This window comes from Tarenaya hassleriana, unplaced genomic scaffold (assembly GCF_000463585.1).
Source record: "Tarenaya hassleriana unplaced genomic scaffold, ASM46358v1 Cleome29, whole genome shotgun sequence".
Lineage (NCBI taxonomy): Eukaryota > Viridiplantae > Streptophyta > Magnoliopsida > Brassicales > Cleomaceae > Tarenaya > Tarenaya hassleriana.
This window is the reverse complement of record NW_010966092.1, coordinates 913994-926869: the sequence shown is the minus strand read 5'-3', so window position 1 is coordinate 926869 and position 12876 is coordinate 913994. Positions and strand designations below refer to the sequence as shown.

Genomic DNA, 12876 nt, shown 5'->3' with positions numbered 1-12876 from the left:
CCCGCCGCGGCGGGGGGGGCGGCCGCGACGGCGATCGCGTGCCTCTCGGCGTCCGCCGCCGCAGTTGACGGGATCGAAGACGAGGGAGGAGCGATTCTCTTGCTGGAATGCGCCGCCGGAGACGAAGATCTGGTGAAGCTCCATCTTTGTCGGTCCCTCACCGGCGCCGATTTTTCATGTTTCTTGCTGCCGAAGAGTCGTCCGAAGAAGCCCATCGTATATTACCGGAAAACCGCCGGTGGTCTTGGAAGTCTGCCGATGGCTTCGGTTGGTCTGAGCTTCGAGAGGCTAAGGCTGCGAGATTGGGTGCGATATCCATATATATAGCAGAAGAAACATGGATCTGCCGGGTGCGCTAACACGCGCTTGGAAGAGCGCGTTGATTACACGCGCGCATTGAAGCTTTGTTGACGATTAAGTGAATAAGTCAAAGGTAACTGTTACGGTAATTGTGTGACAAGGTTTGGTTCGAATTCCAAACGTAAGACATGTTTTTCTTTTCTTTTCTTTCCTTATTTTTTTATTTTTACTTTTGATTTGAAATTTGGGTAATATGTATACACACACACAGAACACACTTAATCAGCCGATTTAGAAAATTTGAATCCGGTTGAATTTGAATTAAATCGAAATCCTGCAATGATTAAAGGGCCCTCCGGCATTGTCACGACGAAAATCATGGCATTTTTTTTTTCATAATTAGCAAATCTTTATAGTATATAAAGTTCAAGGTGGTGATAATAATTGGCCACACCACATTTAAAAAACAAAATGAAACGAGTTGAAAATAAAAACGTACATCTCTAAGATATTATTATCTCTTTTTTATTACAGATTATTATTTTCGTTGTCGTGGTAGAAGCTCAAATGTCCTTTATTCCCCGTAGTTGATTCCTTACTTATTGAGCTCCAAGTACTCCATCAGTATTCTGCAGACGAAATAAATTATAAATAACCAATCAGATTTACACTATATATATATATACATATGTATATGTATTATTACGTACAATAAAATAAAGTTGGTGCATCGAATGGTATAAACTATAAACTCGGTATATATATATAGAGAGAGAGAGAGAGAGATGTCACATGTTCCTATATACTTTTATCTACCACGTTCGATCACAAAAATTACGTATTTATGGCATATAAAATAATAAATATATACTAATAGATAAACTGCATAACTAATAACTATTATTAACTCTATATATTTATGGAAATTCGTACCGCAACTGATAGGCGATATGTTGCAGAGGCCGGGCAGAGCGGTGGCGGCACGGAGGGCGCCGCAGAGGCAATCTTGGCGGGTGGATTGGATGGCGGCGCAGCAGTCGGAGCTCGCGGACAGACCCTGGTGGCGGTTGGCCATGCCGTTGAATATCACCGGCGCACACACTTGCAGTTTCGCTAGATCGCCGCCGCATTGTTGGGCTCGAACCACTGGTCCGATGGTCACTAGAACCATTAGGACAATGGCTGCAATATATTTCATGGTTGAAGGGTTTTTAAATTGCTGAGGGTTCAGTGGTTATTGATGTTTTGCTTAGAGATCTGATCTCTACATATACACCCACACGCATGTGTATGTATATATATACGTAGAATATGTGAGTATCTCTTTGCACTGTTTTTGCCTCCATGAGAGTTGCATGAATAAGCTGAAAGAAAGGGGAATGAAAAGTGTGTGGATGTGAATTTTGTTTTCCATTTAAAAAAAAGAAAAGAGAAAGGAATATTGGCATTGCTTATAAACATTGCATAAATAGTTATATATATATATATATATATATATATGTCCGATTAAGTTTTATTTCGATAATCGAGTATTCTAGATCGATGCTCAAACTCTCGGGACCGATGAGAAATAGGAGTGGACGTTTCGATATTCGATTCAGATTCGGGACGGAAATGGTTTGGATCGGTTTTACAAAAATTGGACCCTCAGGACAAAAACCGAACTTTCTTAAAAGAACAAGATGTTCCTCAAAACATTTTTCAGGTAACAGATTAACACTTGCAAGAGACACCAAGGAAGGACAAAGCAGTCAGAGATAGAAAAAAAAAAAGTAAAAAAATAATTAAAAAAAGATCCTAGATACCGACCGAAGAACAACACAATAGCAGTACACATGTTCGGGTGTACTCTGTACACAGATAAACTGGTCCTAAATGCATAATTAATGCCAATAAAAAAAACGAGCTGATAAATACGACCAAATTTTTATTTATTTTTTATTACTATAAGTTGTTAGTCAGTACTTCCAAGCATAGCTCATGGTGTTGTTGTTGTTGTGGTCATCATCAAGATCACTGTTAAAGAACCCATTGTCTGGGAATTCTTGGGACATGTTTGGAACCATACCTTCCTCAGAACTAGCAAGGTTCTGGTTCTGATGGCTGAGCCCTTTGTTGCTCCCTGCTACTGACGAAGACCCGTTGTTCGAAGTGGCTCCGAAACTGTTGGAACTGCTCGGGATCTGCCCTCCCGATGAAGGGTGTTGCCCTATGCCCATGATGCTCTGACCAGTTCCGGTGTTGCTGCTTCTTCTGTTTGATATCTGCTGTAGTAACTGATGGATCATCTGCTGTTCCAGAGCTTGGTTACCATTAATGGAAGGTTGTTGGTGGTTTGCTTGAAGTGAGAGGCTGTTAATGGAAGATTCCTGGCCGGTGGTTGATGGGTTCTGCAGAGAAGTAGGCAACAGACCACTATGTCCTTGAAAGCTCGAAGAAGATGGGCTTGGGTTAGGATTTGAGTTCATTGTGTTCTGCCTCGTAAACATGGCCTGGTAGTTGGTGAACGGAAAGGCAGCTTGTGCAGGGTCGCTCATCGGGATGTTGATCCCGGGATTCTTCTTCTGCAAGGCCATCGCCTGGTTGAGGCTGTTGTTCCTCCTATCTACTGGAAATCCTCGAGAATTTGTCGGTTGCTCCATCTCCGGGATTTTCTGCATCTGGAGTTTATCCGTATGTCGGGGATAGTTGTTCAAAGCCTCTGCAGAAGAAGATACACAAGTGAAAACACGTCATTACATTATCTGACAGAATCAATTCCAAAGGCAACGGCTTTTCTCTGCACGAAGAAACCCGGATGAAATGCACTAGTTGGGTATGGAATTACCGATCGGACCAACTCTTTGGTCGCGGCAGAAGTCGATCAAATCTTTCATGCTGTTAACAACCTCAGAAATCTGTTTCAGCAAACGCAAAAGAAGATCAAGGAAATAGGAGAAATCGATGAGGAAAGAAGGCGAAAAACAGAGATGGAATCAAGAACTGAACGGAGAAAGTCACCTGCAAACACCGGACGTATCTCTTGGAGAAGCCCAAGTCATTGAGTGAATGCAACTCCAAGCTTCTCTTTAAGTGACATCCAGCAGCCACGACCCTGAAGCAAAATTTCATCAACATCCCTTAAAAACTGTATATACCTTTTTTTATTAGTTCCAAGGATTATCGTTGAATCGATTTCCGGGAACCCCTCTTCATTACGATAAATCAATCACGAGGATAAATAACGACACTAGAGAAACTCTTCATATATTTCTCAGTTCAATTCCGACAGCTCTGCTTTTTCTTGCATTGTTGAGAAAAACGACCGAACCATCAGACAATATGCAGCAATAATGGAGTTGGAACTCACATGTTGCCATTTGCTTGCAAGTCTTCTTGTTGAAGAACTCCATTCGATCCACATTCAGATAATGAACTCTGACATTTCTGTGCAACCTGAAGTAACTGGTTCACCTGCATGGCTCCCAAAAAAAGGCTTTCTTGAGTTCAAAAATCGAATGCTAATGCTCGTCTTGAATTAGTCGAGAACTTGATTAGAAACCAGAAAAATGATCGAACCCATAATCAAATTTTTAGAAAAAATCAGTTTCACTCGGGTAATGACAAAGGTAAGGATCATGATTAAGCACCAGTACATGAATACCCGATATATATCAAATTTATTACCTGTGGTCCAACAAAACGACGGGGAAGAAGTTCTTCATGGCGACGAGCACAGAATTCCCATGAAAGAATCTGGAGAAAAGTAGAAGGAAACACTTAGGCTACTGTCGTAAATAAAAGGACGAAAGAATTATTACAAGATCCTGGGACCTTCAGTTCTTGAGAGAATATTATCCGGAGATGGCCTTCACGTACTACACGGAAATGCTCATACACACTTTCCTGGACCGCTTTCTCATATTCTAAGATCATAATTCCCGAAGGAGTTCTACGCTCAAATGGCACGCCCAAATAAAGAAGCTCGTCAATGACACCACTTGCAAATTTGATTTCGCTGAGCCTTGGTAAGACTTCAAAAGTTGCTTCTGCAGAATTTTTTTTTTATAGAAGAGATGACATTAGATATTACTTTTGCCAACTAGAAACATAGTTTATCCCCGAAAAATTTTGATACTCGAGAAAAGATTGTTAAAAGAGTCGGTAATCTCTTGAAGCTGCTATATCATCAGCTGAAAAAACAAATTGTTCGAAATTCAACAAAATGTGAGTTGCAGAAAACTGTGTCAGGCATTCAGATGCATACTAATCTTGTTCTTGTCCGAAAAGGACAGCAGAAGTTACAAAAAAAAACTAGAGACGGACAACGATAATAGAAGCAGTGATTGCTGAATAATAAAGAACTAAATGCTAAAAGCCTAAAAGTAATACTCTAGCATGAAGTCTTAACTTACCAAATCCTCTTCCCGATTTGGAACCACAAATATCACATTGCCATGCATCCTGAAAATAGAACAAAGACAATCCGGAAAAAGATTGAATTAGTAATAATACCGTAAAAGCAGTAACATTACATGAAATCAACACGTATGAAACCCGTGTCAAAGGCAACGAAGCTTGGGTAGCCACAAAAGCACAACACATACTGCCGAAAGGTGGCACGGTGGTAAAGGCAAACTACTGTTTCACATTTGGATATTACAACAACACAATTAGAGAAATTCAATCAGTTAGGAGACATACCATGGCTGCCTGAGGAAAAACACCAAGTGTTTGGTGCCCCACATTATCGTATAGAGAGAGACACCATCTTTTCTTCGCACGGGGAGAATAATATTCGGCCACAAATTTCTTCCAATAAACGATACTGTTATCCTACATAACCAACGTTACAAAGACCAATATCTTTAACGATATAAACACAGTGTGTCTAGTATATAAAAGTTTTCCCGAGTAAGAAAAGACAGATCCTTTGAACTAAAAGTGTACTCACAGAAGGCCTCTGTCGCTGATGATAGAGGTATTGCATCAACCTTCGGGCACATACACTATTTTCATATGACCGTGCTGCAACAGGTAGCTGCTGCTGCTGCATTCCTTGTTGGTGCAATTGCTGCTGCTGCAACTGAACTCGCTGCAATGGTGACAAGGACTGAAGAAGTAGTTGTTGTTGTTGTTGCTGTTGTTGCCTCAGCCTCTGTTGCTGAAGCAAAAGTTGGAACTGTGGGTTATGGCCATGTTGTTGCTGTAACATATCCTGTCTCTGAAGCCATTGTCTTAAAACCTGCTGCTGCAGAAAATCATCCTGTTTCATATCAAGCCGAGGTTTTTTCTGCACCCGGGTTAAATTGTTGGGGTCCTGAAAGAAAGTTTCAGGGGCTCGGGGCACCACTGAAAGCGGGCTTCTACCATTTTGTGATGTAGCACTGGAACCTCCTTGTTGAACACTCGGGTTTTGATGGGAGCTCTGTTGCACTACCGTAGACCCATCAACAATTGACGACCCAGAAATGCTGATATTGTTAGAGGAGAAGGACATAGGTGAGGCCGGTAATCGCATGTATGACTCATTATTGATGCTAGTACTCCTCTGCAAATGAGGACCACCACCAGAAAGGCCCGAATTTGCATCTGTCACCAATGAACTCGCTCCGACACTCGGACCCGAGGTCGAGACGCTATTCATCATCGGATTGTTCACGTCCCCAGTAGAAACCATACTTAGATTGTGGTACCCTTGTCCAGATCCGGGACCAGAATTAGCCGAATTCCCATAGGAGGAGTTCAAGAGAGAACAGTTCATGAATCCTTGGGATTCCCCATCTCCCTGGAAGAAAATTCCCGAGCTCGAGGAAGATTGAGTTGGTCCTCCAGCCATCTCGGAATCTGCCGAGGCAGTCAAGTGCCTCGATGGCTCGATGGGCAGAGTCGAATCTAGCTATATAGTGCAGTTACTAAACCTTCAATATCAGGGTACAACAGCAAATCACACACAGAGTACACACCGCAAGCATAAAGGCTCCGCCTTTAAACACTCTTCTGTTTGCCAAGACCTACAACAAGTATAATCATCAATAGAAATTAGAATTTGGATAATGTATGCGTAGAAATCCCGGTGAAATCGACTACTGCAGTAAAAATTTAGAGCATGGAAATAAACCCCAATTCCAAATTTCATCCCCAGAGCACTGAGAAGCGCTAACTTGAGCGCAATAGAGCTAAACAGCAAAGTTTCATCGCCCAGGAACAACGAAATTCCCAGCATTACATAGGTATAAGAGTGACGAAACTTCAAATCTGAGCAGAAACTTTTAAAAACCCTAATTTCAAGTCAAGCACGTCGCAGAGGTAACCCGTAAACTACACGAAATCAAGATAAAACCCGCGAATTTGACAAGAATTATAAACTCAGAGCAACAAGAGATGACAAAAAAAAACCCCAGAAACTATCCCGCGACAAGAAAATTCGAAGGAAGAAACCAAACAAAATCCACATGAGAACAACACACACACCATACAATGAACTGCGAACTCGAGCTTCTTGCAAAGATCGATCGGTCTGGCACGTAAATACTAAATCAAATGAACAGAAATATCGAATCAGAGAACCAAGAGAATTAATTAAATACAACTACCTGAAGATTTCAAGTTGGAAATGCTAAAAAAGAAGGGTTTTTTTTTTGCATAAACAAAAAGTGGAGGAGATGAGAGAGAGAGTATAAAAGCGTGGTATTGTTTATATACTTCATATGCCTAGCGGGAATCATAGAGATGGATAACCGGTTGCACCGGTGACCTAGCCTTTGTACTTACCGGCTTTATCCGGTGAAGACCCGAGAGATCGAAGACGACGAAAATACAGTACGGCTTTGTCTTTTCTAATATGTATTTTTCTTTTTCAACAGTAGCTGGCTCAATCGCCATTTACAACTGTAAAACATTAGGATGGGCCGGGCCCAATATAAGGCCCATTATAATAGAATCGAAGGTAAATGGGCCGTAAATCTCTCTATACATGATTTATATTTTCAAGAAAACTGAAAATTCCCTTCGTGTGAAAATGATTTTTTTTTTCTCCTGGAAAGCTGAAATTTTAGTGATGAAAACAGTGTGAATATGAACAAATAAAAAAAAGAGTAAAATTTTATAAAAATACAAAATTTTATTTAAATCTGCCACATAAGTATCTCAATTTTCAATTTGTTAAACAAATACCTTAATTTAAATCAATTTGTACCAAATAAAAATCAAATTGATGATGGTTTTAATCAATAACAGCACCAATGTCAAATTGGTATCTATTTTGATAGACATTGATCAAATTGAAGTATTTATATAACAATTTAAAAATTGATATATTTAATAACTTTTGGTATTTTTTATGAAAATTTTCAAAGTGAAAAATATACATGTGAGAGATTTGGAGAGAGAAAAACAACAGGTTTTGCCACACGACAACTCCCATGGAGGAGACTTATCAATTTGTTACGTGTATAAATATAATATACATTATATGTCTGTATGGATATATTTTCATGCATAAATTATGTAAATGTATATCATGAGACATATCAACAATCCCATTAGCTGTCATCCGTTTCTTATTACTCTTCACTTAGTTTAATTTTTTTTTTTTAAAAAATCCATCTTTTTATCAATTTTCTTCGACGAGATCTGAGAGAAATAATTCTAAAGTAAAATAAAAAAAATTTGTTTCCATTTTTCTCTTAGAAGAGAGAGAAACTGAGAAAGTATCACTTCCCTTCGCTAAGACGTCTCTTCTGCTCCTCCCTCGCCATCAGAATTAGAAGTCCGTCGAATTCCCTCTCTCTCTCTCTAAATTGGATTCTTTATAATATGTAAGATCTCTATAAATTGGGAGATTTTTATAACACGGGAACAGGACAGAAAAAGAATGATGAAAATGAGAACTGGTACAACCACAGCAACCGTCGCCGGCCGCGGAGAAGGCCGCCATGACTGGGATCTCCGGTCGGGTGGGATGATGGTTCAGAGGCGGACTGATCAGAGCTCCGGCGAGTCTCCGGTGATTCGTGTTCGGGTCAAATATGGTTCGGTCTACCATGAGATCACCATCAACTCTCAAGCTACCTTCGGTAACAACAAAAAAACATTTATTTTTCACCAAAAAAAATCAGTTTTCCGAGTTCAATTATCGAATTCAAGACTAATTAGCAAAAGGGTCTTCGTTTTTTTTTTTTTTTAAATGATTATTGCAACAGCGGAGTTGAAGAAGATGCTGTCCGGTCGGACGGGGCTTCACCACCAGGACATGAAGATTCTATACAAAGACAAAGAGAGAGACTCGAAGATGTTTCTGGATCTTTCAGGAGTCAAAGATCGGTCAAAGCTGATTCTTGAAGAAGATCCAATTTCTCAGGAGAAACGTCTCCTGGAGATGAGGAAGAACGCCGCCATTGAGAAAGCTTCAAAGTCAATCGCGGACATTAGCCTCGAAGTTGACAGACTCGCCGGACAGGTAAAAAAACATAGCTCCGTTTCTTCAAGATCTTGTTCATGAGAAAGCATCAGACTGTTGTGAATATATGTTTGGATTAGGTTTCGGCGTTCGAGACTGTGATTAGCAAAGGAGGGAGAGTGGAGGAGAAGAGATTGGTGAATCTGATCGAAATTTTGATGAACCAGTTGCTGAAACTCGACGCCGTTTCCGCAGATGGAGACGTGAAATCGAAGAGGAAAATGCAGGTTTAGTAGCTGTCGAATCCATTTCCAGAGATTCGTCGATCATAAATTCGTAACTGATCGTAATGTTGTAATATGATGGAAAAGGTGAGAAGAATCCAGAAGTACGTAGAAACACTCGACATGTTGAAGATCAAGAACTCTGCTCCTCCCGACAACCTCGTTCCAAAGATCCGCAACGGAAACTTCGGAACTAAGAAATCTGTCGGAAGCAAGCATCAGGAACAAGAAGAACAATCTTCGAATTCGTCTGAGCATAGGCACGAATCCAATGAGCAACAGAAACGATACGAAGAAAGAGATTTGTTATGTTTCGACGGGGCGGAGGAGGAGCCGAGATCGAAAACGTTTGATTACACGGCTGCTTCCACCTCGGCCACGGCTCCGGCCGACGAATCGGTCCCTCCTCGGTTCAAGTGGGAATTCTTCGATTAAAACCATATATATATATATACACACACACATACATACGATATATACATATATATTTTCATTATTTCTGCTGTGTAGTATGATTCATATATAAATTCTGTTCTATCCTGAAAAAAAAAATATGTATTTTCATTTTCTCTATATACCGTGCTTGTAAAAAGTCATATATATTCATATAGGATTCGGTAACATGTAATTCACGAAATAAAAATCTCAATTGTGAAAATGAGAAAACCGAATTCCGTATTCGACAAAATGTAACGTAAATACTTTCGGACAAGCAATCACAATCGTTATGTTAAAATGCCAAAATCTATCTTCGGTGATGTATCACTTCACACCCTAAACTAAACGTGTCGGAAACACGAGGGAAAAAATAAGACGAGCCAACCGATTATGTCACTAGATATTTAAAAAAAAAAAGAGAGAGACTGATCATCCTATTTTTTATATTATCTAAATAATTTGGATTCGGATTTGTTAACTGAAAAATATTTTCTAAAATGGAGATTAGATCTGAATTTGATTACACTATCCCATGTAATTATAAAAATATTTGATATTTATTAAAATTTATAAAATTGCCACCCATCTATCTTATGAAATTATAATTATTTTAAAAAAATTTATAAAAAACATTGTGATATTTATTTAAATTACAACATTTATATATTTATAATTTTAAGTTCAGATATAAACATATACGTAAACATTTTTTAGATATCCGAAATTTTGAATACTTAAAACACATAAATATATACAAAATCTATATATATTAATAAAGAAGTTTAAAGGATTCTGGTGAAGCCACCTAAGCATCCTAGGTGAAAGTTTTTAAGCGTTTGATTGGTTTATACAAATCTTCATTAGAAAATGAATGTCCAATTAGATTAGCATTAATTTTTACACACAAAAAATAGTTTAAAAAATAATTGATGGGGAGGATGACAAAAATTATCAATAAAATATTAAAATTTAGAAAACTCATCTTTATTATATAATAGTTTTATACATTATTGAAATTTTTATTTTATTATATATACATATATAAAATTTTGTATCTTTATTATTATATAAAATTTTTATTTTGACATTAGTTTTATAGTTTTATAGTTATGTATATGTTTTCTTTTTCTAGATTAGTATTGATTTTTACATATAAAAAAGAGTTAAAAAAAAGTTGACGAGGGAGGATCACAAACAATGTCAATAAATTATTATAATTTTAAAAACTCATCTTTATTATATAAAAAAATTAATTTAGCTTTAATTTTATGAGATATAAATATTCAATATGTCTTTAAAACATTCGTTATAATTTTCAAATATACTTATATCTATTCCATATAGTTAATATTTAGTGGGGTTAAAAATTAAGTGCAAAACGGTCGTTATGACGCTCGATGTCCATTACATTTATTGACTATTGTTTTATATTCTTATCCGTTGGACTGTTTCTCTTATATAACCGTCTTCTACCATTGACACCGTTTAGAAAAACAACAGGGAAAAGCCATCAGAATTAAAATTCATTAAAAAAATCGCAAACATTTCCCTTCCCAACAACCTTTAACAAAAAAAACATTTCCCTTCCCAATCAAGCCTACACCCTAATAGTCTCTTTGACAACTCTAACGTCCGTCATTTCTTCGGTGTCTCGACAGCTCTGTCAACTCCATCTCCCGATTCAACTCCATCTCAACTGTTTCTTTGCGAAATCTGAGCTGGAATCTGGTTTGGTTCGGTATCTCTCGTACTTCGATCCACAAGAGACGTGCAATTGGTGGGAAGCAAAAAAGAGTACTCCTTTCTCTGCCGGCAAAAAAGAGTGCAATTGATAGAGATTTCATAAATATTATTTTTAAAATAGTTATAACTTATAAGAGATTTTATAAACATTATTATTTTATCTATAAATGAATAAAATTATCGATGATTTCTTTTTCCCTTTCCGTGGATATTAAAATATATTTTAATCCAAAAACGAAATTAATAAATAATAAAAATTACAAGTTAAAAAAAACTTACTAGATAATAAATTTTTATCTTCAATAGAAAATTGATAATATTTTCAAAATATAAATTCATCATAAAATTTTATTAGTTACAATATACATATATGTTATACGTATATATGTGTGTTTTATTAATTATAATTTATTTTATTATATATATATATATATATGTGTATGTGTGAGAATTTGTATGTATATATATATTTAAATAAAAATTTAAATTTAAATTTTGTTTAAAATAGTGATGTGACATAATTATACTGATGTGTGCATGATTTGAAAATCATGTCATTGTCACATCATCATTTTTGTTTGAGATGTCAAACACGAATAATTTTGAATGAATTTTTTAAAAATTTAGAGTTGTTTGGGTTAATCATTGTAAAATAGGATTTAATTAGTACCCAAAAAAATTAAAGGTTATTTCATTAACGTGGAAAAGGTATAATTTTTTTTGGTAATATCTCCTAAAAAATCTCATAAAGTCATAATTATTATATTGATTAAATATACACTTCAACATAAAAAAATATATAAAATTACATTGATAAATGTAATAATAACTAAACTCGGCCAATGGTCCAATGACATGAAAAAGGCGGATTCCAAGAAAGTTCAAAAGCAAAATGATTAGGATGTAATAGACTGTGTATTATATATACACACACACTCGTTAAAGTATATAAATATTAAAATTGTGTAGTCTTATGGTATATGGTTACATTTCCGGAGTAAAAACCAATGGACATTTCATTTCAATTCAAATTTTTAGGAAAAAGAAAACAAAGGAGATAAACTATATAAACTATAGAAAAAAAAAACAGAAAAGAAATATATAAAATTTTATAATAGAAGATGGCTCAACTAATAAAGGGACCGAGTAAAACTTCTTTCCAATCCAAATTCGAACATCCAGGAGAGAAAAACATTTTAAATGGTAATTATCCGGCCGATTCTCCAAACTTCGGAGATATATAATTGATTCGAACATTCCGATTATAAAAAAAGAAATTGTAGGGTCAAGACAAGTCATAATCTCAACTCCCAAGCCAAACAGATCCAAATGCAATGTATAGGAAAATGAATTATCAAAGAAAAAAGAACACATGATACATATGTATATGCATATATATGTATGAGAGAGAGAGAGTTAAGCATACAAATATAGCATTGGATTGAAACACTGATAATAGAAAATTACATACCATGCATGCATATAGCATAATGTCCTATTGGAAACAGTTAAGTTTATAGGCTATGATAAGATCTTAGATCGACGACACTCAATGCGTTCCATAGTTGAACAAGGAATCCATGAAATCGTCATCATTCCAATCCTCCTCCTATTTATATTAGCAAAATTAATTAACACTAATTAATTAGATAGAAAAACAAAATATTATAAAATTCAAACGAAACCATATATATACATATATATATACATACATATATATATATATATATA

The 12876-nt window shown here is 36.5% G+C and overlaps 4 protein-coding genes across 6 annotated transcripts in view; 1 reads left to right on the top strand and 3 right to left on the bottom strand.

The window, feature by feature from the left end:
• LOC104818508 overlaps positions 1–1568 on the bottom strand; it is a gene marked incomplete at its 3' end in the record, with an annotated part of 2908 nt that extends 1340 nt beyond the window's left edge. Inside the window, exons 1-2 of the mRNA XM_010548122.1 lie at positions 1234–1568; positions 15–929 (exon numbers count right to left, since the gene is read on the bottom strand). Coding sequence (XP_010546424.1) covers positions 15–215 — 201 coding nt within the window. The remainder of the gene's footprint in view (positions 1–14; positions 930–1233) is intronic.
• A 381-nt stretch (positions 1569–1949) lies between these two features.
• Positions 1950–6954, bottom strand: LOC104818274 (probable transcriptional regulator SLK2). 3 transcript variants are annotated; one of them, XM_010547783.1, is made up of 10 exons: positions 6876–6954; positions 5234–6293; positions 4984–5115; positions 4695–4743; positions 4114–4328; positions 3967–4035; positions 3650–3753; positions 3301–3394; positions 3128–3197; positions 1950–3001 (listed from the first exon to the last, which is right to left on the bottom strand). In XM_010547783.1, exons 2-10 carry the CDS (start codon positions 6116–6118, stop codon positions 2259–2261), a joined length of 2361 nt encoding a protein of 786 aa, XP_010546085.1. In that variant the 5' UTR covers positions 6119–6293; positions 6876–6954; the 3' UTR covers positions 1950–2258. The 3 variants fall into 3 exon arrangements, with proteins under 3 accessions (XP_010546085.1, XP_010546086.1, XP_010546087.1); XM_010547784.1 differs by having other exon boundaries at positions 6873–6949; XM_010547785.2 differs by lacking the exon at positions 6876–6954 and adding an exon at positions 6754–6829.
• Positions 6955–8033: 1079 nt separating this feature from the next.
• Positions 8034–9612, top strand: LOC104818273 (BAG family molecular chaperone regulator 3-like). Its single transcript, XM_010547781.2, has 5 exons — positions 8034–8050; positions 8144–8357; positions 8484–8740; positions 8821–8967; positions 9052–9612. Exons 2-5 carry the CDS (start codon positions 8156–8158, stop codon positions 9397–9399), a joined length of 954 nt encoding a protein of 317 aa, XP_010546083.1. The 5' UTR covers positions 8034–8050; positions 8144–8155; the 3' UTR covers positions 9400–9612.
• A 2927-nt stretch (positions 9613–12539) lies between these two features.
• The window catches only part of LOC104818272 (putative two-component response regulator ARR21), a 5033-nt gene continuing 4696 nt past the window's right edge, over positions 12540–12876 (bottom strand). Inside the window, exon 9 of the mRNA XM_010547779.2 lies at positions 12540–12754. Within this exon, the coding sequence (XP_010546081.1) occupies positions 12695–12754 (60 nt within the window). The 3' untranslated portion in view covers positions 12540–12694. The remainder of the gene's footprint in view (positions 12755–12876) is intronic.